At 49.8% G+C, this 24,799-nt stretch overlaps 1 protein-coding gene and 1 pseudogene across 3 annotated transcripts in view; one reads left to right on the top strand and one right to left on the bottom strand.

The window, feature by feature from the left end:
* NAT10 (N-acetyltransferase 10) overlaps positions 1-24,799 on the bottom strand; it is a 28,662-nt gene extending 3,863 nt beyond the window's left edge. Inside the window, exons 1-21 of one of the 3 annotated variants that reach the window (XM_014463744.2) lie at positions 24,699-24,799; positions 22,200-22,321; positions 21,258-21,349; positions 18,132-18,303; positions 16,699-16,821; positions 15,045-15,106; positions 13,127-13,241; positions 12,930-13,037; positions 12,467-12,600; positions 11,233-11,326; positions 10,989-11,087; positions 7,457-7,593; positions 4,764-4,888; positions 4,205-4,355; positions 3,875-3,971; positions 3,007-3,123; positions 2,100-2,201; positions 1,929-2,003; positions 1,384-1,500; positions 475-608; positions 223-271 (exon numbers count right to left, since the gene is read on the bottom strand). In XM_014463744.2, coding sequence (XP_014319230.1) covers positions 223-271; positions 475-608; positions 1,384-1,500; positions 1,929-2,003; positions 2,100-2,201; positions 3,007-3,123; positions 3,875-3,971; positions 4,205-4,355; positions 4,764-4,888; positions 7,457-7,593; positions 10,989-11,087; positions 11,233-11,326; positions 12,467-12,600; positions 12,930-13,037; positions 13,127-13,241; positions 15,045-15,106; positions 16,699-16,821; positions 18,132-18,303; positions 21,258-21,349; positions 22,200-22,307 — 2,211 coding nt within the window. In that variant the 5' untranslated portion in view covers positions 22,308-22,321; positions 24,699-24,799. The other 2 variants (XM_014463745.2, XM_023761808.1) reach the window with 2 other exon arrangements.
* LOC106698718 lies at positions 20,750-21,135 on the top strand (annotated as a pseudogene).

Here is a 24,799-nt window from a genome sequence, read left to right as displayed (position 1 = left end):
GCTCGCTGAGCAAGGGCAGGAGGGCCTCGGCTATGTCACAGTGCAAGCAGAGCCCCAGCGCACCGGGGAGAGCAGCGCAGTGCCTGGCAGGGAGGACGGCGCTCTGGTGGCCCTCAGGCGGGGCACCTGCTCAGCACACGGGGGGCACAGGGCTCTGCAAGGACAGGCCTGTCCCCACTGTAACCACAAACCCACACCCCCCTCTGCTAGGCGCCTACTCACCGGGGTCTGTCTCAGATAGACAGGAACGAACCCTGCCCGTTTCCAGAACCTGCAAAGACGCAAAGGGAGCAGGTCACTGTGTGCCCTCTGGGAGCAGCTGGCAGACCAAGCTGGGAAGGGCCAGGAGGGCAGGGAGTCGATGCACATTGGACCAACACCCAGGCGCACAGCCCACAGAACCCTCATTCTCAGATACCAAGGCTGGGGTGGGGTGGGGGTGGGGTTGGGGGGACGAGACAGGCAAACCCTTACTTGAGGAGCCTGGGGGTCAAGCCATAGGACACACCCAGGTAATCCAGGCGCTCTGCAGGCCTCTCATTCAGTTTGAGGAGCAAGGGAGGCAGGTCCTTCCGGGGAGTGACGACCTCTTCCAACAAGCTGACGGCCTGGAGGAGGCAGGGGAGCCGCCCACCGGCCGAGGGGAGCAAGGTCAGTGACCTCCCCGAGCCTGCACTCCGGGCTCTAGACGGAGCAGAAACAGCACGACAGGCTGCCTGGCTTGTTCCCAAGGTTCTCAAAATAGAGGAGCACCAGTGAGCCCAGGGCTCATCCCGAGTTCACCGACCCCCGTAAGCGTGAACTGCTCAGCATGCAGAAGAGCCACGCGGCCTAGACACGCCAGCAGGTTCACAGACAGACAAGGTAGGTCCCGGAGGTGGGGCTGAAGGTCCAGGCCTGTCACTGGGAAGTGACACACCTCTGAGCCTGACCATAAATATAACCCCTGCCCCACACCCCCAACGGGCACATGTGAAATTCCAACGCGTGTGTGCAGAAAGCGTTCCAGCTCCGGGTTAATCACGCTCACCAAGAAGGGCAGATTCCGAGGCCGGGCTAGGACTGAGACCCGGGAGGGGTGGTTTGAAGCTGAACCTGCATCAGCATCACCTGGGAGCTTGTTAAGACCACGTTATGGGGCCTCGCCCGAGCGTCTGACTCAGGAGGTCTGGGCAGGACTCTACAACTTGCATTTTTAACAAGTTTCCAGCTGATGCTAATGGTGCTGATCTGAAGATCTCAACCGTTAGGCTCAAGCAAGCAGCAGCTCCTCCACAGCTCTGTGCCTGCTCCACGCACAGGCCCAGGCCACTCACTAGCCTCGATGGTGCTCCTGCAGACCCGGAAGGCCTCCAGGAACCAGCTCAGCCCAGAGCTGCTTACCTCGCTGCTGACGGTGTGAATTTCTTGCGCCGTCTCAACGACCTTCTCCTCCAGACAAGGGAATCTGCCTTCGTAGTACATCTGCAGCAGCTGCAGAGCTCGGCTGCCATAGCCCATCTGTGAGCAAGCACGGAGGGAAACAGACAAGGAAGAGAGGTTCTATTTCGGACCCCGCAGACCACTGGTTAGCGACCGTTGGCCTAAGCCCATCAAGAACAGCCCATTAGCCATCTGAGCGTGAGGAAGGCCGGCTGGGATTTCTGGCCCACAGATCAGCCCAAACCTGATGTCTCTCTAGCTAACTCCTCAGTGGGGATTTCTAAGAGACGGGAGGTGATTACAAAAAGATCTGGTTCTCAGGTCCCCTGTCCTCACAACAAAGGAAAAGCGAGCACATACAACCATCCTGTCCGCCCCCAGCCCCAGCCGACACACCCCACAGCACTGGACTGCGTGCCCTGGACCAGCTTCCCATTCACACAGCCACGTACGCCTGCCCTAACGAGCCCGCAGCACAGCTGCCGAGAGGAGGGAGGACACGTTACCCCTTGATAATCCGGGTGAACAGCAATGCGAACCACCCTTCCACCGGAAAGGCCACCGAAGTCTGGATCTTGGAACTGTGTGGGAGACACAAGCCAGCAACTTAGCGACACAACACGCCCTCGGACAGGGCCGGCTTCGCTCACACCGACGGGCGAGGGGAAGCGCATCACCTGTTCGGACACTGTCCAGGGAATCAGGTCTCCCGAAGCCTTCTTGCCTCGAGACAGGCTGTTCAAGATGGACTGGCGAGAAATCTCTCCCTCTAGGCACACCTGCGGGGGAAGCAGGGCAGTGCAGACAGGAAGTCCAGCCCCCGGCCCACAGTCCACTCACAGAACAGCATCAGCGTCCGCTGGTCTGGCCAGGCCAGCTGTTTCCACTCCAGGTCAGGCTTGACCCTGTAACTGGCTCATCCACTTCCAATGAAAGCTTCATCACTACACCCGTGGGTGCCTGACACTCACTAACCAGAGTACTGACATCTTCCTGGTGTGTGTGTGTACACACCCACCAAGACAGCTCACGCAGCTCTGCACAGAGAGTGCAAGTTCCCCGTGACTCGGGTATCTACCAGGAGGACGGTCACACACAACATGGTACGTGCATATAATGAAATACAATGCAGCCTTTTAAAAGTCTACAAATTATAGATATTTGACACGCTGCAAGAAAAAAAAGGCAGATTACCAAGCACTGTGATCCCATGTTTATGAAAAGGAAAAACGATATAGAAACGCATAAACACATGCCAGGCATATAGAAACGCATAAACACATGCCAGGCATTCAGAACCGTTTTTCCCAATCTGCCTTCTAATTTTATAAGCGCCATGTACTGCTTTGTACTGAAGGAGGAACACAAACAAGTTCTGTCCTAGGAGGAGCCAGTGCCAACTGTCACCAGCCCATGAACCGCAGGGCCTTGGCTCTGTCCATGGTGCTTTCTTTCGATGCACCCTCATCGCTTGCCTCGATGCACCCAGCAAGCAACAGCTCCCACCGCGGTTACTGAGCCACTAACCCTCGACACCTAAGCGCTTCCCAAATTCCATGCCCCCAGGACGCCTCCGCTCTGTACCTGGATGACGGCCAGCACCTCAGGAAGGGCGTTCTGGGTAGGGGGCACCGGGGGCAGGAGGCAGAAGAGATGGTGAGCAGGCGCATCGGAGAGCATCTGGAGATCGTTGGGGGAGTTCTGTGGGCAAAACACGGGTCAGGGAGAACCGCTCCTCTGCGTGTCCTTCACTCGGGGGGTCAACGACCTTCCCCAAGCCAGTGACCGGCCAGACCCAGCACCGTGCCCTCCGCGTGTCTTGGGCAGCCAGCCCGAGACCCTTCGAAATGGCCCGAGTGGGACTCAGCCTCCAGTGTCTGCTGTCACCTTCCACGAGCGCTGAGGCTGCAAGGGGGGCGAAGAACTGCCTAGTTGGCACTGTCTGTTTCTCAGATGGGAAGGGAACTTCCTCCTGAGAGAGCCTGTCACCACTTCTAATACCAACTCTTCAGCCTTCCATGAAAGGGGGTTCATAGAAATGACACCTAGACCCTCAAAACACTTCCTTTCCAACGTGCCCTTTAGTTTGTATGGCATTCAAATATCCCGACTTCTCACTCACTGCTCCTTAAAAAGAGCCCAGAGGTACACAAGACTGGTCTCGGGTCAAACAGCACCAGCAGGTTCCAAGTGCTGTCACCTGAGCCTGTCAGCTGAGCAGATGGGCAAGAAACAGAAGCCCCTTCTGGAAAGGGCAATGCTTCCCACCTCCCCAGTTCAACAACAGTGGGCGATGCCGCCCTCCAGCAAGGTCGCCGGCCCTTGCCAAGGTCAGGACAGTGAAGTCGGGTGGAATGGTCACCTGAGCACTCCACTGGTAACAGAAGACGTGAAAAGCCAGGGGAGAGGGGACTGTCGGGGCTGAAGTTCGCCCGGGGGCGGCTGCAGCTACCTTGTAGTGAGAAGCCACGTAGAGGGCCATGAGCCGCTGCAGGAACACCTCGGAGGCCTTGTGGTAGCAGAAGAGGGTGTCTCTGTTCACATAGTAGCTGGCACTGGAGTTAAGCAACCAAAACAAAGCAGAGAGAGCCCCAAACCGGACATCCCACTTCCGAGGGTCACCTGGGAAGAGGAACCCCGTGTCCTGAGCAGAAACACGTTAGGGAAGGAAAGCAGGAAACAGAGTTCCCTAGAGCAGCAGCCCACGAAACGAAGGGCCGAAACCCGTGTGGTTCTTTCATCGCCCCTCCCCTTTGCAGGGCAAAGGGCCCCCGGAGGATACAGCTCGCAGGCTTCCGGCAGGGGGCAGCCCGACACGATCCGAGTGATGTTGAGGCAGTCCAGGCACAGCAGGTCGTTCAGCCACTTCTCCACCGCGTCCCCAGGGGCGTATCGGATCGACTCCTGCAGGGAAACCTCATGCAGCGTTCTCGCTGCTCCACAATTATTAAATACACTTTGTCTAAAAGATCGGGGCAAATGTTCTACTTTATCATTGTCACAGCACGCCCACGCAAATATGGCTGGAGAATGTGAACTGAGTGGTTTTAAGCTTTTCTGGCGGATGTGCAGCTTTGCCATGCACAGTCCCAAAGGCGCTACACAGTCCCAAAGGCTCGCCCCGAGATGGGGACAAACACGGGCCCAGCCACCAGAAGGCCCGTGAGGCTCCCATCTGGTCACTGCTGGCCACGCTATGGAGAAAAGCACCTCCAGCCTTGGGGAGTGAACCTGATTGTGGGAGGGTTTGGCACCACCCATGACGTCACGAGTGGAAGGGCCCAGTGAGAATGAAAAGGACTTGCTGTGCGCTGGCTGCAGGGCATTCGAGCTGCAGGTACCTGAGGCCAGCCTGGCCGTGGTTGTGGTCTTGTTCTCAGCCGTGGTGCTGATCTGGCTCTGGGCACTCTGCTGCCGGAGCTGCTGGATTAGCTTGAGGGACAGTGACCGACCAGTGCCCTCGTAGCTAGAAGCAAAAGCAAAGGCCATCAGGCACAAGGTCCCAAATCCATTCTCCAGGGGGGGAACAAGAACCACTTTCCTCATCCTGCAGAAACAGCAGACTCCTGCTCCCCAAGGACGGCCCTGCTCACCTCTGAACTTCCCGGACAGCACAGGGCAGCCAGGGAGGCAGGTGGCACAGCGGCTCCAGTCCTGGCACATCTACTTAGTACTCTGGGCAAGGAACTCAACCTCTGTTAGCCTCGTCCTCACAGGAGGACTATGCTACACACCGCACAGGACGGTGCTAGGGATTAAATAAGGACTGGAAAAGCTATGTGAGTAAAGCCTTTAGCATAATGAAACCAAAAGACTGTTAAATGGTCAATTACTCAGAGCTGCTGTTAGAAGTAACAGCTTGAAGGAACAAACAGAGAACATCCAGTTTGGAAAATCAAGATTAAACAAACCCACTACCCAAGTAATTATTCTAATTACTACTTTTACTTAAAAGGTGACATAAAACAACTTGAAGAAAATTGGGGGTGGGGGGAGAAATCATCTATAAACTGATCACAAAACCAGCACGTTTCAATCCTATTTCCTCCTTGCCTTTCGTCGCAAGCACAAGTGACCACAGAGTACAGACTGCTCAGCAGGCTTTCTTTCTTATTATTACATTTTGTAGTACTCGTTATTATAATGCTTAGTACTGTGTATATACACACACTTCCTCTTACTCAAATACTACTTTTAAAGAATGATCAAGAAATTGGAATTGTGAAGTATTTTTTCACCCTCTCCACTCCACATAGCAAAACTTTCTTAAAAGAATTCCATTTACTAAAAACAAAAACAAGAATAAACACAACAAAACTAAAAACTTTTGTGCTTCAAAGGACAGTATAAAGAAAGTGACACACAAAAACAACAAACCCAGAATGGGAGAAAAATTCTGTCAATCATATATCTGATGAGGGACTTGTGTCTAGAATATATAAGAAACCCTTACAACTAATTAAAAAACACAGAATTAGAAATGAGCAGAGGACCTGAATAGCTATTTCTTCCAAGATATCCAATGGCCAATCAGCGCCTAAGCCGCCCCACATCGCCAGCCACAGAAACGCACTGAAGACCCTATGGGCACCTCTTCGCACTAGGTGGCTGTAATAAAAAGGACGTAGGAGAGATGCTGGCTAGGATACGGACAAACTGGGACCTTCATACGCTGCTGGTGAGCGTGTAAAATGGTGCAGCTGCTTTGGAAAACAGTCTGGCAGTTCCTCAAATGGTTAAACAAAGTTACCATTTTACTCAGTCACTCCACCCCTGAGGTAGATGCCCAGGAAAACTGAGAACATGTCCACACAAAAACCTGTACAGCAACGCTCAGAGCAGCATTAGTCCCCACAGCCAAACGACAGAAACCGCCCGAGTGTCCATCAAAACAGAATGTTTATAAACACACAATGGAATATGATTTGGCCATAAAAAGGAATGAAATACTGATACAAACTACAGGATGAACCTTAAAAGCATTACGCTAAGTGAGGGAAGCCAGTAACAAAAGACCACAGATTGTAGGATGCCATTTATAAGCCATGTCCAGCACAGGCAAATCTACAGAGACAGAAAGTGGATTCGTGGTTCCCTAGGGCTGGGGGAGGGGAGGGAGGGTTGGAGGTTGACAGCTATAGGGCATGGGGTTTCTTTCGGGGCTAATGAAAATATTCTAACTCTGACTGGTAATGATTGCACAACTCTGTGAATAAACTAAAAAACAACTGAATTATACACTTTAAATGGGTAAATTGTGTGGTATGTTAATTATATCTCAACAAAGCTGCTATCAAAAAAAGTAAAGTCCACTTTATTTAAATATTTTCAGTGTCAGTAAAGCAGTCACAATAATAAATCTATAATAAAATTATCTTTGCAAGATGTGGCTGACATATCAAAATATTTCCAATATTAAAGTTATGTATTTACTGACCTGGAAAATTTCAGTTATGGAAAAAAGCAAATTAAAAACAACATGTAAACTATGTTTACGTTCTTGTTCAAACGCAAAGGTAAAATAAATGCACAGAAAATGTACACCGACATTCTAACAGACGCTATCTCTAGATGACCAGGTCACTGGCGATTTTTCTTGTTGCCTCCGTTTTCCCTAAATTTTCTATAGCAAACATGAACTAAGTATTTCAAAATTTAAAAAAAATCTCCCGAGCCATTATAAGCCCGCTGGCTTATGCTAATTGTAGCTACTTTAACACCACGTTGTGCTATGACTCTAAGCTATAAGACATTGGTGTCGCCATCCATATACTAAAAACCTGATCAGGCCTAGAGACAGGAGGAGACACTCGCACCCGAGTTCTTCAGGCGTGTGCGGCCCCTTTCATGTCAGACCAGAGTGAGCTACTGTGGATTACTAAGAGGTCAGCTCCCATTCGCAGGAATCCTAGGAGACTGAAGCAGCCCCAAAGACTCTGGCGTCGGGAACAGACTTACCCACCCGGTCACATTCATTACGGGCCACTGCAAGAACCTACAACAAGAGCGATGGCTGCACCCCAAGGTGCCTTACCCGTTGATGGTGGATGCCATGAAAACAAGGTAGGGGCCCAGGAGGCTTTTCACCAGGGGGAGGGGGATAGCGGCAGCTTCATCAATCACAACAAGTTCAGCCTGGCCCAGTTTCACGGCGTCTGCGGGATGTATATACTGGGGAAAAGACACGTTTGTATCATTAGCCTGGCCACCTCGTGTCGCAGCGGTGGTCCCTGGTGAGGCATCATGAAGGCCTCTCTTTCCTCTCTCCCCCTTCCCACTCCTTTCTTTCGTTTCTCATTCCCTCGTTTCCTTGGCCAGGCAAAAATGTACTGGGCTTGGAATCAGACACCCGGGTTCAAACAGTTCAACGCCCAATTGTGTGACCCCAGACAGGCTACTTACTCCGACAGCCTGATTCCTCCCCTGCAAAATGGATACCTAGCTGCTGGCTGCTGGAGAGGAAGATCAGGTAAATCTGTGCGAGTCCCTGCCCGGTGCCTGGCCTAGTGTGGTAGGTGGTGCCTCCCTTTCCTGTCTCTTCTGTCTTCTCATGCCTCCCCCAAGCCTCTCTCTGGTCAATAAGCCAGAGGCACAGCTCGGCCCTAGCGGTGGCCAATGGGAGGATGTTGATTTCTCAAGCACCCACTATGTGCTGGGTACCGTGCACCAGGCTGATACCATCATCATAAAGGCCACGTCTCCTTGCACTAACGGGATACTTCTAAGACTTATCCCCGTCTTAACACACACACACACCCATTCACACGTTTATTTATATTATTAGCTTGGCCACCTAATGCCACAAACTTGCCATAAGCTTGACATCCTTCCTTCAGTCTTATCAGGGCTTCCTGCTATTTTTAGTTTGCAAACAGGCATGACGAGAGAACCTGCATAACCAATTAACATAAACAAAGGCAGTCGGCAGCACTGGCGATCAAGGCAATGCTGAAGGCAACAGAGATCCCATTCCACACGCAAAGGTAAACTTAAACAGCTTTAACACCCAGTGTTTGTGAGGACTTGGGGAAACAAAAACTAAAAAAAAAAAATCCTGGTGCCCCAGCTGGTTTGGCTCAGTGGATAGAGCATTGGCTTGCAGACTAAAGGGTCCAGGGTTCGATTCCCATCAAGGGCACATGCCCAGGTTGCAGGCTCGATCCCCGGTGGGGGGCGTGCAGGAGGCAGCCGATCAATGATTCTCTCTCATCATTGATGTTTCTAACTCTCCCTTCCCTTCCTCTCTGAAATCAATAAAAAAATATTTTTTAAAAAAGCCTGGTGTGAAGGTAAATTTAAAGAAGAATTTGGCAAAATCCAAGAAAGCTGGAAAGCTACATATCCCCTAAAACCTAACAATTCCACTTCTAGAAACATAAATAAACTGCAGTGTATACACACAGTGCTTAACATCAACCAGACCTACAAGCTTCAATCTGGACAAATCTTAAAAACAAATGTTGAGTAAAAAAAGGCAAGCTGAAAAAGGACAAGTATAGCATGTTACCATTTATGGATACATAATTATGTAGTAAAGTATAAACACATGAATTGAAAGGAAACACACCAATCTCAGAATAGAGTCACTAAGGGGCGAGACAGAAGGGAATGGGAGGGGGAGGGGTACAAGAGGGACATCAACTATGTCTGTGATGTTTTAGATCTTTAAAACAAAAATATAAATGGCTTTTAAAATATGAAACAAACACAGCAAACAGGAAAACGTCAACATTTCTTAAGCCGGATTGCCGGGCATCTGAGTCTTATGTTGGTCTCCGTGTTTTTCTGTGTGTCTGAGGTATTTCATTACAAGTAACATTCGGTAACTGCTTGGCTCCAAGTTGACAAGTTGACGGGTCAGGGAGGCAGTGACCCCACTCATTTCTAATAGCAGGATACACATCGCCAACAGGCCCCATGTCTTGGATTCTTAAAGGCAGAAAGCAATCCCCTAGAGGAGGCTTAGCAGACTTTAATCTAATATTCTTTGTGGGTTGGTTTTTTGTTTTTTGGTGTGTTTTTTTGGTTTGGTTTTGTTTTTCCCCAATTTCCAGCACAAAGGAGGAGGCCTCACAGGGATGTAAATGGAGCCTCACCAATTCTGTGTTTAAACTCCAGTCTGGAGACAGAGGTCTCTGCTAACGCAAGAGGGTCTGTGATTAAAAATCCAAGGACCGACAAGGGCTGAGCCAGGGCATTTCAGGGAGAGGTTTTCCTTCTTTGGTTTGTGTGTTTTTCTTCAGTTTTAACAGGGCTCTGCATTTTCATTGCCTGCAGCCCATCCTCCACCCCAACATCAGTCTTTCCTCCTCTCAGCTGAGGGAATCAGGCAAAATGGGAAGAAATGTACAGAATGAGAGATTCTAGAAAGAGACCTTCTAAGAAAAAATAAAGATCCTTAGGTAAAAGGCAGAAACACTTAACATCATTTATAATCTGGACTCTGATAAAAAGGCATGCCAGCCAGCTGGTCTGGCTCAGTGGATTGAGCATTGGCCCAAGGGCATATGCCTGCGTTGCGGGCTCGATCCCCAGTAGGGGACGTGCAGGAGGCAGCCAATCAATGATTCTCTCTCATCATTGATGTTTCTATCTCTCCCTTCCTCTCTAAAATCAATAAAATATATTTTTTTAAAAAAGCATGCCTCCTTCACGGGCATAGCTCCCTAACAGGCATAAACTGCCAAGTTTGCCTGCCTGCTTCCCACCCACCCAACCCCAGCGATAACCAAAGAGCCTCCTCCACCAGGGGCCTGTGGGCCTCCATCCCTTCCAAGCCAGTCACACTGATGCTTCTCTACGATTTAACAAAACTGCGGCCTCCGGACAAGTGCCGACCATTCAGGCTTGCGAAGCCCGGAGATTTATAGAGCTTTCAGTGAAGCAGTTTAAAAGGGAAAATAGGCCACTCACTAAGACTCAGAGTCCATTTTTGCAAAGTTCTTTTTCTTTGAAATGGTGAGGTTGCTGTTCTAGCTACTGATGCACCATTTCAAAATCTGCTGTAACGAAGCAAAATCAGAACTGTTGTCAGAACAACTGTACTTCTTTCAGCAGATCAGCATCTCCATCCCACTCACTCAATTTTCATGGGTCAAACTGCAACTTTCCAATCTGGCTACATACATATGTTAGTTCAGTGGTTCTCAACCTTGGCTGCACATTAGAATCACCTGGGAATCTTTTTCAAATCCTGACTTCTGGGCCTCATCCTCTGGAAATTCTGTTTCTTTGTTATGGGGTGGGGCCACAACATTAGTAACAAAGAATCTTTGTTACTTGATTAGTAACAAAGAATTTCTGGATGAGGCCCAGAAATCAGGATTTTAAAAAGATTCCCAGGTGATTCTAATGTGCAGCCAAGGTTGAGAACCCCTGTGTTAGTTTGTTTGAATGTTTTTCTTTAGAAGAGGCTAAAAATCTGCAACAGGTTTATCCTAAAACAACAACTGTCTAAAAGACATGCAATTACACAGGACATAAAGTGACTACACCAGAAAACACCTTGGAGCCACTGAAAACCAGCAGGGCACTCCCCACACAGCAGAGTGGGGAACAAGCCTCACCTGAACGGTCTGCCTGTGTTCTCGGAATACGTTCACTCTGATCACTGCTTTGTTGAATTCGGGATTTAAAGACTGAATAATCTCATAATCCAGATGCTCCTGATGGGGAAGAGTGAAACCAACGACCAGCGTCAGGAACAAGCTTTAGAAATGGAACCATAAGAAAGCAAGCACGCATTCTAAAGACTCCCCTGGATTTAAACTCAGCGCTCAACCAAAATTAATTCTTATCCTGACTTCCTACCTGATATTGTAGCGCGTCAAATCCTTTAAATACAAACTCAAACAGAGTGTGGAGGTTATCAGGGCTTGGGGAGGTAACAAAGATATTGGAGTACCTAGTGAACAAAAGAAGAAGGCATTTAAGTAATGAGGAAATCTAGGAACTGTTTGGGGAACTTAAGAAAAAAATAACACATTTTCGTTTGCCCAAGTCACACAGGTAATAATCAAACAATGATGGAGATGGGGGGTGGGAGGTGGGGGGTGGCCAGGGAGGGAGAATCAGGAGGAAAAGTAAAGCAACTCCGGACACGAGGATGTCTTTCCTCCCAAACGAAGGAAACCACTAACAGTCTGAAGGCAGCATGTCCCGCAATTAGCTACCGCCACGTGAAAACGCACTAAAAGGCGCTGTGCGGACGATCCCTCAGAGTGCAACCCCTCCCGGTGCGTGCCCTGGGATGAGAGGGACGGCACCACACTGACCACTAGCTGTGCTGAGAGCGTTGCAAACTGGGAGGCCAGAGAGCTGCACTGGCACCGGAGGGTGTCCTGTGGCTGGACAGGTGCTAACAACTGAGGGGCCGACTGGTACCCTGGGAGCAGCAAGAGGAACAAAGGACTCGGAGTCGGGAGCTGAGTTCAGCCCAGGGCTGCTGGCTCTGACTTGCTCAGGATCTTGGCAGCCACTGGGACGTTTCTCCCAGATGCTCAGAGCGACTGGGAGCACCACGGAAGATGGTGCGTTCGGAGAACACTGTCTCCTAGGTCCACTGCTGATGTCTGTGAAGCCAGAAGCAGGTACTCTGCTGGCAGCTGCATGAACCTCCCACTCAGGGCAAAAGACAGAAGTAACATCGCACGCAAGGCAGCTCCTCAGAAGCAAACAAGATCCTCTATTGATCAAAATCATTAAAATGTCCAACTTGTACTTTCCTCAGTCAGCAAAGCTGGTCATACACATTCTCATGTCCTGGGGATTTTAAAGTTTCTCAGCAGCATCTCTTTGTTTTAGTGTTTGTTCAACTTTAAAGTGACCACAGAGGCCCTGGAGTGTGTCTGTGCCTGCACATGTGTGTGCACCTCTGAGAGTCGGGGAATGTGCTGCTGTTTCTAGACAGGAACCCAACCCCCAGAGAAATCACCAGAAGCCTGCTCAGCCCCAGAAGAGCCTCCCAGCCTCCCTCCCTAATCCGCACGCACACTGCTCCCCCGGAGCCCAGAGTTCCTAAAGAGGGGGACTCGGGTGCCCTTACCCAAAAGCCACTGCCCCAGCAATAGCCAGTCCCAGGGCTGCCGATTTCCCCCTCCCTCGGGCAGCCGTGAGTGCCACGGTACTCCTCAGGGTCTTTTCAGAGATCCCCTCGATGAATTTCAGGACAGCTTTGGCCTGTGGAAAGACACGCATTAGGTGAGCTCTGAGAAAGGCGGAGTTCCAGCCATCAACCCCAGCCCCTGGAGAATCAGGCTGATGCCAAGGCCAGATAAAAGGGGGCAGTTCTCACAGGCCTGAACTGTTCCTGGGGAGCTGGGGGCAGAGTAACCCTGGACTTCTATTGTGAACCCAGACAAGACGGAACAGCCCTGCTGAGTCTGAGCAAGAGAAAGCGCCTTCCCCGGGGAGGAGCCAGGCCTTGACTTGGCGTGTTGCTTTCTGCGCGTTACAGTTACCCTCTGTGCTAATTACTCTGGGACAGGGAACGTCTGGATGCCACGCACCTGGTCTAGGGTCCTGCAGCAGTCCACCAACACGCCCACAGGCTGCGTGTCCTGCAAGCTCTCCTTCAGCTCCTTCAGCTCCAGATCAGAAGGACCGAGACTCTCATCCTACCAGAGGAGAGAAGGTTTGCCGCTGCCCGGGGAGAGTTCGACAGACAAGGCGGCCTCCCCAGATTCTCGGACCCTGGCCTACTCACCGGGGCCTGGGGAGGGAGGGCCTCAATGCTGGCTGCGTGGGAGGAGATGGGCAGGATGTTGAGCTGGTCATCAATGACGAGACACTTCTTACAGGAGGCCAGAGAGAGAATAAACCTGAGGAGCAAAACCACCACAGTGAGGTGCTGCGGGGAGAGGACAATGTCTACACAGCAAAGGGCGGCTAATCATTTGGCACCACGATCTGAGAAAGTCAAAACCCAGTCGGAGAGCAATGGGAAGAGAGCTCCTCCCCAGGGCACCTGAACATACTTCTTCTTTTTATTTCTTAATTGATTTTCGGACAGGGAGAGAAAGAAACATCGATCAGCTGCCCCTGCATGCCCCTGGGGATTGAGCCTGCAACCTGGCCATGTACTTGGCTGGAATCAACCGACAACCCTTCGGCCCAACCAACTGAGCCACACCAGCCAGGGCCTGAACACGCTTCCTGCAGCAGAGAAAGCCGAGAACTCTCTAGAGACTGCTTACAAGCATTCCTCTGTGCACAGCCGCCACCGTTCCCTGTGCCATTTGGCCCTCCCCACATCCCCTCACCCTTTAGCACTATGGTGTCCCAGGGCTCCCTTAAATGGGGACCTCCAAACCCACCGCCATGTGCTCACCGCTCACAGAGAAACATGCACAAATGGATTTACCTGCTGTCACAGGAGGAAAAAATAAAGAGAAGGGAAGACAGGAAGCTCCCTTAAGAAACAGAACTAAACATTCCTGCGTGTAGGAAAACATGTGCTTGGCTATGCAACTGAAACTTCTCCCACAAACACAAGAAAAAGGCCTCACGCGCTACTTTCACAGGCTTCGGGGGAGCACAGCATAACTTCCTGTCCTACTCCTAGGAGTCAGTCTCAGGAGGCCCCAGGGTTCATCGAGGCCAGGATTTCTCAACCTCAGCACTACCGACATTTTAGACCAGATCATTCTTTGTTGCTCTGTGGCTTTTAAGCTGTTTAGCAGCATCCCTGGCCTCTACCCTCTAGATGCCAGTAGCACCTCTACCACACACCCCTCCCCCAAGACATGACAATCAAAGTGGCTCCAGGCGTTGCCAAATCCCCCGGGCAAAACGGCTTTGGGAACTACTGCTTGGTTGAGAACTACTGCTCGGGTTTCTCAAGGTGTTTCATGGGCTGCTAACTGGTGTTCCCTGTAAAAGGGCCCTGTGGCTAAATAAACGTGGGAAAGCATCTGTAAGCGTCCGTTAAACAGGTCCCTGCTGCTGCAAGACTTTCCGAGGCTACAACAGGCTAATGTGACTCTTCATAAAGGAGAAGCAGTGTGAGCATTCCCCAGACATACCGGGCCACAAAACCCTTTTGTCAGCAGGTCCCTCTCAAAACACCAGTGTTCGCCCTGGCTGGTTTGGCTCAGTGGATAGAGCCTCGGCCTGTGGACTCAAGGGTCTCGGGTTCGATTCTGGTCAAGGGCACATGCCCCGGTTGCAGGCTCGATCTCCAGTAGGGGGCGTGCAGGAGGCAGCCAATCAGTGATTCTCTCTCATCATTGATGTTTCTAACTCTCCCTCTCCCTTCCTCTCTGAAATCAATAAAATTTAAAAAAAAACACTGGTGTTCTGCAAAACGCATTTCGGGAAACAGTGACCCAGACAAATCACCCCTTTGACAGATGAGTTAGCTAAGAGTTGGAGAGGGGGAGAGGGAGAGGGACTTGGTGAGGGCCGGAGCGAGACAGAATCCAGGCCTCCTGGCCCAGCTTTGCACTCGGCTTGCACTGCTTTCCGTTAGTTTCACGGCTGCTGCTGTCCAAAGTCTCACCATTTGGGCTCCGGTACCACCTCCCCTCAGACAGAAGCCCAACTCTCAGTTGGGTCCAAGATAAAACATCCCTCCCACGGTGGCTCCCCACAATAGAGGCCTGAGAAATATGCGACAGACCTACCTCTCATTAAATCTTCCCACCACGTCCTGATGAGCCTCCGTCCTGTATCTTGAATGCACGTCCTAGGAGAGAACATCCATTAACAAAGGCATCCACAGAGGCCGAGGCGCAGGGTCCACACGGGAAGAAGCTCCATCGAGCAGCCCTGGGGGAGAGGAGGCGCCGGCGATGCTGCTGGAAACCAAACCCACTTCTCCACAGCCCGCTGCGCTGAACTGGCCAAAGCTCTCTGCTGGAACTGGGATCAGACACCCAGCGCCATGCTCCTTATTCCAACAAACTGCCCCTCACCTCATCTCTGACTCTGTCCACATTTTATCCAGCATCAAAAAATGTATCCATTCGTTCACTAAAAATACATACGAACAATGCCAGCCATGGCCAGACATGCTGGGCACACACTAGTGTTTAGTAAAGCATGACCTCTGTTCTCCTGGAGCTTACAGCCCCATGATTGGAGGGAGAGAAATGAGCAAACAGATACAAGTTTTGGCAAACGCTACAAATGAGCAAACGGGGTGCAGATAGCAAAAGGGGGTGGGGGATACTACTTAATGGGGTAGTAAGGGAAGGGCCTCTGAGGTGATAAGCAGGCAGCCAAGTAAGTGGGCACAGAGGCACTTGTTCATTCACAAATATTTAATGAGTGCTTACTACAGACCAGGCACTCTTCCAGGGAGAAAACCAGGGAGAAAATATAAGAAGGCCCTGCTCTTATGCAGTTTAAAGACTAGCCCAGGAGCTGAAACATGCTTTAAAGACAAAGAATGCAGGTTAAAGGAGTGGTTAACAAAACCCCCTATTCTCAACAGGGTGTGAGAAGAGACCACACTGAGGAGGTGATATCTGAGCAGGGACCTGAAGGAGTGAGGAAGTGAGCCATGCAGACATCGCCTGGGAACAGCAAGTGCAAAGGCCTGGAGGTGAGAGTGTGCTGGGCATGTCTGAGGACTTTCAAAGCGGCCAGAGGGGCTATAGTGACAAGTAAGGGAGGAGGAGTAGTGACAGGAAGCAGGTACTAAGATTTGCGCAAAGTCCATTTCACCGGATGAATGCAGCTCACAAAACCCTGAGGCCAATCCTAACACCATTTCCGAACAGCTGGGCAGTGGACAGGACTCCAAACCTGCTGCTCGGAACACCCACGTGGCATCCGATGAGACGTATCCCCCCTCCTGACCACGTCCTCTGCTTTGGGAGTAAACTACCCCTCCCGGAGTCAAAGTCCTTGTTAAGGGGGGGGGGGGGGGGAGACTGGCAAATGGTCCTTCATTCTCCACTAGGATAAGGGCCAGTGAAGAACTCTGTCCACAGCCCCCTTTTTTTGCAACACACAGATTTAGGCACTGGCCTGAGTCTCTGCTATTACTATTTCAGAAATTTAACTCTCTGACAGCTGTATTGCCTCTGAATCTCACTGGAATAGAATTTGCAAATGCCCAGCAGCAAATGCAAAATTCAGAGATTCCTAGGCACACTCAGGGCCATTTCACTGCAGTGACTTTCTCATTAGCTGCAGTCCAAGAGCTCCCAGCCAGAGACTGTGCTGACCACTCACTGGAGTTAGTTGCTCAACAGGAATTCTTCAAAGTGGTCTACAGTAAAAACGATTGATTTGAACCCTCCACAATTAAATTACAAAACAGACACTTACCATGGTCATCGTGTATAACTGCTTGAGGGAATTCATGGTCCGTAGGAGAATAACCACCAGCCCACCACCTTCCACTGTTTCTACAGTCCTGGCCAGCAAGTTTGGAGTTAAAGCTTCAAAATCCTGGAAGAAAGAGATTTTAGAAAGGGCTGGTCATACAGATACCCACACGGAAGCTTAACCAAGGGCCAGGTGCTGAAGTAGAAGGAGGGCTTCAGAGTACAAGCTCAGGACCACACCCCTCACCCAACTCACCGACACACACACACACACACACACACACACACACAAACACCCTTACCCTTACTTAGGGGGACCACAGAAGAGAGCGCAGCCCTGGAGAATAGGGGTACCTGGTTTTATATGTCAAAAGTGTTTCTAATAATCTCTGATAACATACATTTTGGACAGCCATCCTCCAGTCTTCACTGATTCAAACTTGAATTTCAGAAACATCTCACATTCATTTTGATGTTTATAGATGGAAACTGTAACTGACAAAACTCAACTACACCACACGGGGGAGCCATTGCTTAAAGGAGGCACAGTCACTGCCACTGGTAACACTGTAACAGTGGTGAGCTTAACACTCCCTATGGGTCAGTAATCAGAGTATGAGGCAAAATGCTTTTTCCTGGCCTCCAAGGTGGGATGCAAGCCAGCAGTAGGTGGCACAACCCACTGGAAGGCAGAGGAGGGGAAATTAGAACTTCTAGTCATGATTTTCTTAGTTTATATTTTGTAAGGTCTGCTTTATAATGTATGTAATCATAATAGTACTTGTAAATAAATAGATACCAAAATGTGGGGATTTGTGCTTAAATGTCTTTTTTGTGCGTGTGAATCAAAGAATAAAACAAAGACCATGCGAGCTCAAAACAAAGACAAATGTGAAACAGTCTATTAACTTGCCAGACAAAATAATACGTACCAGTGAAGAAATTCACCAGGTAGTTCTGTGTGTGTGTGTGTGTTTGTATAGGGGAGTTTAAGGACTAGAAGGGGCAGGAGAGAGCTGGTGAGGGTTATGCCAGTCAAGCACTCTGGACAGGACATGAGCGCACAGGTCTGTACCCAGTTGGTTAAAACAAGTCCAACTTGTCACCAAAATTTTCAGTTATTTCCCATAAAGACCTGGAGTCACTTGAAGGTCACAGTGCTTTCTTTATCAGCTTTAGCCTGTTAGAATCAGTTGTGACAGAACATCACTGCCAGTTTTGGTATCACTAGACAAGTGCCACTTTAAGTAGAAACTGTTCTCTTAATACGGGATGAATTATCGTTTGTTTGAAAGTGGCCAAGTGTTCCGCTGATAATACTTGGGGGAGGAGGTTCGTGTGAATCCTCTCTTGCTGCCCACTGCTCTCCCGGGGAACCAGGCAGCCCAGCACCCCCCATGCCGCCTCCAGGCCAGGCCGGAGGATGCCACCCACCTGGAGAACACACATGCCGAAGGTATTGCCCAGGATCTTGTGGGTCTCGTTGTAGTAGCAGTAGCGAATGTTTGTGGCGGCGACAAAGAGTTCAAAGGGGTCGTCTTGCTTTATGTTCAGTGTTCCGTTCTTTATTTTTTTCTGTAGCTGACGCATTCTTTTCTTCCGGTGACTGCAATCACCCCCCATCCCACGAGAGCCAGTTAACCAGAGGGGCTAGAGAATTGGGAGCCAATGATCACGGGCTTAGACCCTCAGAGCTGGGAGGGAAGCTGGAAATCGCAGGGCTGATCCCCGCCCCTGAAAGGGGAAGAAAACCGGAGCGGCACTGGAGCAGAGCGGTTTAGAAGCTGGGCTTCGGAGGGAGACAGAGGCAAGCCTGTGTGTGAACTCGGCCGTCCTGCTCTGTCACTTTAAAAGCACGGTGATGAGAGCACCGAAACCTTTTGGCCAGAGCCAGGGCTTGAAACCAACCTCAGTGGCCTCGTTACCTCAGTCTCAAGCCGCTGCTTCAGCTACAGGCTGCCCTCCCCAGAACACCTGGGAAGGCGTGGTGAGGGCAGGCTCGTGTCCTCAGCTTTCCTGCACGAACCCATCACTTCCTTCCCACACCGTGGGAGCAAGTCCCCAAGGGCAGTTCTAACCCAAGACAACACTGTCAGGGGGACGGGCAGTGCAAGAGGAGACAAGCGCTGAAGAGGCTGGGCTGCGGGGCCGAGGAAAAGCTTCAGGAAGGAGGCAGCCCTGAGAGGTGTGGAGCATTCACCGGGTGATGGCAGAGGCAGCGGTGGCACCCGGGGCAGAGGAGGCAGCAGGTGCGAAGGCAGGAAGTTCCACCAGAGCAGAGAGCAGCCAGGGCTGGAGATAGGACTTCAGAGTCAGCATCAGAGACAAACAGATTTGGGAATAAAGGAAGAGGCCCAAAGACAGAATCGCACATGCTGGCTGGGCTCAGCACAGGAGAAAATAAGATCAAAGGGCCCTAACCGGTTTGGCTCAGTGGATAGAGCGTCAGCCTGCGGACTCAAGGGTCCCAGGTACGATTCTGGGCAAGGGCATGGACCTTGGTTGCGGGCACATCCCCAGTACGGGGCATGCAGGAGGCAGCTGATCGATGTTTCTCTCTCATCAATGTTTCTAACTCTCTATCCCTCTCCCTTCCTCTCTGTAAAAAAAATCAATAAAATATATAATTAAAAAAATAAGATCAAAGGGAAGAGACAAGCACAGGAAGGTGGTCTGAGTAAGAAAAGGAGGGCATTTCTGAGGTTATCTGCCAAGTGACAGCATTCTGCACCCCGGACTCCTCCACACACACAGCTGTTGGTAGAACTGCCAAATTTCTACTAGGTAACCGACCCACCTCCCCTGGCTCAGTGGCTGGGGGGAGAAGGGTCTTCCCATAAGAATTAGGGAGAAAGACTGATTCTACATATAAAACTCAAGTCTGTGTCTGCAATAGGGACAACAGAAAACAGAAAGCTGCCCTCGACAGTGTGGCTCAGTTGGTTGAGCACTGTCCCATGCACCAAGAGGTTTGCAGGTTTGATTCCCAGTCAGGGCACAGGCCCAGGTTTCAGGCTTGCTTCCTAGTAAGGGGCATGCAGGAGGCAGCCAATCAATGTTCCTCTCTCCCTCTCTCTCTCTCTCAAATCAAGAGAAACATTTTTTTTTTTAAAGAAAGAAAACAGAAAGCTGAGCTGAAGTGGGAAAAAACAGAGCAGACATGCAGAGATGAGAGAATGAGCAAAGACTGGGAGCACTGTGGCTCTCCAGCCCGAAGCAGAGCGGAGGTCTCATCCCCTGAGGGTCATGAGCTGTCCCCTCTTCTCCAATACACTCCCTTTGTACCTAAGTGTGTTTGTGCTGGAGGTCTGCTATTTACAGCCCCAAGTCTTAAGTTCACAGCTTCAAAAAAATCAGATTAGGCAGTACCATGTCAAATACAGCAGTAAACTAGTAGAGGAAGAGCTCTGAAAAGGAGAAAGAGGAAGAAACGTTATCGCATTGGGCATCGGGTCATCAAATATCCAAGAGCACAATTTGATCATGAGGGTGGCCAGGAAGAGCAACAGGCTCTGTTTCAAGCTGTTTGGCAATAGGAATGAGTAAAAATGCTAAACCGAGGGATAAAGCTGGGTATGTAGCTTTTTTTATATATATAATGGAGAAAGCTGAGCATGTTTAACAGGAAAAAGGAGAAAGTTTCAAAGGGGGATAGAGTGTCTAGGAGAGGAAACGAAGTACAGGTCCGGAGAGCAGTTTGAGAAGAGATCCAGAGTAGACCAAGGGGTTTGCTTTAAACATGGGATGAGGGACATCCTCAGAAACAAAAGGGAAGGAAGAGGGAGAGTGAAAAATTGAGGTAAGAAAAGGCAATTAAGGGAGCTTGCATTCCATGGGCTTAGGAAAGTAGGAAGAAAAATCACATGCAGAAAGCAAGGATCTGCACTGGGGACTTAAAGAGCATGAAAATGATTTGAAACTTATTGTCAGGAATGAAGGCAGACACCAGCTCTAGTATTTTCTCTAGTTGGAAATGTTCTCAGAGACAGCACCTCCACTAACAATCCCAGAAAAACTCAAGAAATCATTTCCTGCTCTTCCGGGGATGGTGACTTCAGGTACTCACCATGGTCCAGCATTTGACATACTGTCGGAGGCTGTCCTACAAGACAGCCTCTAACAAAAACGAGGCTGTCCCGAGCCCCTGGTAACGCAATTGTTTACTTTACACCAAGAAGGTTGGGAAAGCACCAAAGTCTGCATGTGGTGCGTGCCCAGGCCGGCTTCGCGGAGCTCGTGCCGTGAGACCTAAAGTTGTAATGGGGTTGTCTAAAGCGAAAAACACGTCAGCAGGGTCTACGGTGGATCCACGTGTGCTAAATGCGTCCGTGACAGGATCAAGCGTGCTTTCCTTATTGAGGAGCAGAAAATCGTTGTGAAAGTGTTGAAGGCACAAGCACAGAGTCAGAAAGCTAAATAAATTTTAAAAATGAAGCTTTCTGAGTAATAGAAACAATCAAAAGGCTCAAAAAAAAAAAAAAAAAAAGAAATCATTTCCTGGCACTTAACTAAGGAGCAGGAATCGTAAGTAGCACAGGGCACTCAAAGGGCCGAGCTTACCTGCTGAAGCCCAGCTCTTTCTTGTAACACCACAGCACCGAAGGCCGAGCCTTCACGGTTGCTTTGGACAACATGTGATGGAGTATGACCACCTGCCAAAGGAAAAAGTCACAGAATCTCAGAACCAAAAGTGACCTCTGAGTCTGCCAGGCCCAAGACCTCATTTGACACATGTGGAAACTAAACTGAGGGCCAGGGAAGTGCCCAAGGTCACTAGGCAAGTAGCGCTCAAGATGGGACTAGAAGCCACACACCCTTAACCTTGTGCTCAGTCCACCACCCAAAGCATCTAAAGTTGTTGACCTGTCTGCTAATGTTTCTAACTATAGAGTATTTATCACTTACAAATAAAGAAAGAAAGATTCCCCAGTTGGCATTTTACTTAAAGAAAACCAGTCAAGCCCCTAGCCGGTTTGTCTCAGTGGATAGAGCATTGGCCTGTGGACCGAAGCGTCACGGGTTCAATTGTGGTCATGGCACATGCCCAGGTTGCAGGTTCAATCTCCAGTGTTGGTCCTTGATCAATGATTCTCTCTCATTGATGTTTCTATCTCTCTCTCCCTCTCCCTTCCTCTCTGAAATCAATAAAAAATATATTTTTTTAAAAAATAAAACCAATCAAGCCGGACCAGTGTGGCTCAGTGGTTGAATATCAACCTATGAACCAGGAGGTCAGGGTTCGATTTTTGGTCAGGTCACATGCCCGGGTTGCGGGCTCAATTCCCAGTAAGAGGTGTGCAGGAGGCAGCTGATCAATGATTGTCTCTCATCATTGATGTTTCTATCTCTATCCCTCCCTCTTCCTCTCTGAAATCAACAAAAAAACTTTTTTTAAAGAAAGTCAAGGGACCGTAATGTCATTGTGCTAAAACCCCAGAGGGCCTGTGACATGCCGACTCTGGGGGACTGCACAGTAAGTCAGGAGCATGTACCAGGTCTTACCTGATCTTTTCCTCGATCTCCAACCACAACAAAGAGAGACCTTTGCCGCTCAGCTACCCCATTCTCTATGAGAATCCGGATTCGGTTATCTACTTTCTTCCGATGCATGGTGAGTACTATCACTAAAACAGAATGGAAGGAAGCACACTGACATGAGCACCAGATTCTGGGTGAGGAACATTAGTGGCTGCCTCCTGTGGGGCCAGGGACTGTACTAAGCACATTTACAGGTAACATCTTAACCCTCAAACAGCTCTCTAGGGAAGACATCACCCTCATTTTTTTATAATTAGGAAACTGAGGCTTGGGAGGTGAAGAAAATGTTCCTTCAACGTGGGAAGTCAACAGGAAAGCTGTAATTCACAAGTATATGGAGGAGCATTTTAAAAAATCAGAAACAGCCCTAGCTGGTTTGGCTCAGTGGATAGAGTGTTGGCCTGCGGACTGAAGGGTCCGAGGTTCGACTCCAGTCTACTAGGGTACATGCCCGGGTGCAGGCTAGATCCCCAGTGGGGGCGTGCAGGAGGCAGCCAATCAATGATTCTCTCTCATCATTGATGTTTCTAACTCTCCCTCTCCCTTCCTCTCTCTGAAATCAATAAAAATATTTTTTTTTTTTAAAATCAGAAACAATGTTCAAAAAAATAGTGACTATACTATATAATGGTATATCTATGGGATATAATAAAGCAGTTTTCAATAAAACTTTTTCAAAATCATTAAAATTATCTACAAACTAGAGGCCCAATGCATGAAATCTGCGCAAGATCAGGCTTTCCTTCCCCTGGCTGCGGGCACCGGCTTCCCTCCAGCTCACGGAACCCGGGATTCCCTCACAGCCCCGGCTTTGTCCAGAAGGTCGTCCTGAAGGATAGCCAGAAGGACGCCTGGTCTAATTAGCATATTAAGCTTTTATTATTATAGATATGGATATAGATGCTCATGAGAGAATAACATGGCAGGATTAAGTATGATACTGGGTTTTTTATGCATGTACATAATACATAGGGGGGGGGGGGGGGAATGCCTGGCCAGTGTAGTTCAGTGGCTGAACCAAGAGGTTACGGTTGGATTCCCAGTCAGAGAACAGGCCCAGGGTTGCTGCTGAAGGCTTGACCAGTGGGAGGCATGCAGGAGGCAGCTGATCAATGATTCTCATCATTCATGTTTCTATCTCTCTCCCCCTCTCCTTTCCTCTCTGAAATCGATAAATAAAAGTATTATTTTTAAAAAAGAGAGAAGAAAAAGAAAGACTGGAAGAAAACACCAAAACATAAAGTAGCTATTTCTAAATTTGCAATTGCTGGTGATTCTTATTTTGCTGTTGTTGTTTTTTTTGAGTTTTGCTTTTTAAAATGCACATGCTATGCAGACCTCAAAAGTTATTGTAATTACATATAATAAAATATCACATCATTACCATAATAAATACACCAAAGAAACATCAGATATGTTAATCACATTTATAACATGAAATTTTAAATGTTACTTAGAAACTCCAGTGTCTGCTACATTCTAAATGTAAAGCTCATTAATTGAACCTTAACCATGCCTCTACTGTCCTTGTAATTCCCCAATCCAAACATAGAAATTAGCAGTTCTATTTTACTATAAACACTACGTCGCAATCAGTGGTTCCCATTTTACAAGGAAAGGAGCAAGTATCCCAAGGAAGAAAAGCTGTGGCGACAGGACGCACACTCAAGCCTGCCTGACTCGGAAGCCTGAGGTCATTCCAGTTTTTCTAACCTGCCCATCTTGACGGCTGAGTTGCGGGCCACATAACGACCCCATTATAATCCATCAATAATAGTTATTGGGACTGCTTTTTGCTCGTTACCTGGGAGGCCCAGAACAGTACCAGACAAAGTCTTGACTTCTGATTAAAGTCTGAGATTGCTGTTGCCATGAAAGGCTGAATGGAGGAGGAAGGCCTTGGAGGAGGAAAAGGGTGATTATTTTTCATTCACTCATCTGTCGTCTGACACATACACATGGCATCCATATGCCAGGCACCTTCAAGGAGTGCTAGTAAACAAACCGAAGTCCCGAATGCGACTGCTGAACGCGGAGCATGAAATGAACCAGCACCGGCGAGCAGCTAAGCGTGGGAGGACGCGGACTCAGGCTGCCTCCGCTCAGCGCCCAGCGCGGCAACCAGGTCCGCCCGTGCGGGCGTCAGGGCCTGTGGGCGGGTCCGCGGAGGCCGAAGGGCTGCCCCCACCCCATCACCTCGACTCCCCCAGCTATCACCTCGACTCCCCCACCCCATCACCTCGACTCCCCCAGCCCATCACCTCGACTCCCCCAGCTAGAGGTCCCCGGCGGGTGGAGAGCGAGCCAGGCAGCCCCCGAGAGCCCCCGAGAAGCACGCCGTGGCTGCCTGTTGGGGAGGAGGCTCCTGTCATCCAGGAGCGCCGGGCCGGGCAGAGGCAGGGTCTCCTCCGGCCCACGGACACCGGCCTCGGCACCCAAGCCCGGCCGCCCCGCGAGAAGTACCTGCGCCCCGAGTCCGGCGAATCCCAAATAGCGGCGAGGCGGAAGCACGTGGAGGAGGACGTGCTCCCGAGCAGCTTCGGAGGACGGCGCAGGGACCGCCC

Source organism: Myotis lucifugus, unplaced genomic scaffold, assembly GCF_000147115.1.
Source record: "Myotis lucifugus unplaced genomic scaffold, Myoluc2.0 scaffold_218, whole genome shotgun sequence".
In the NCBI taxonomy this organism is placed as follows: domain Eukaryota; kingdom Metazoa; phylum Chordata; class Mammalia; order Chiroptera; family Vespertilionidae; genus Myotis; species Myotis lucifugus.
The sequence above is the reverse complement of the archived record's forward strand: the minus strand, read 5'-3'. Positions and strand labels throughout refer to the sequence as shown.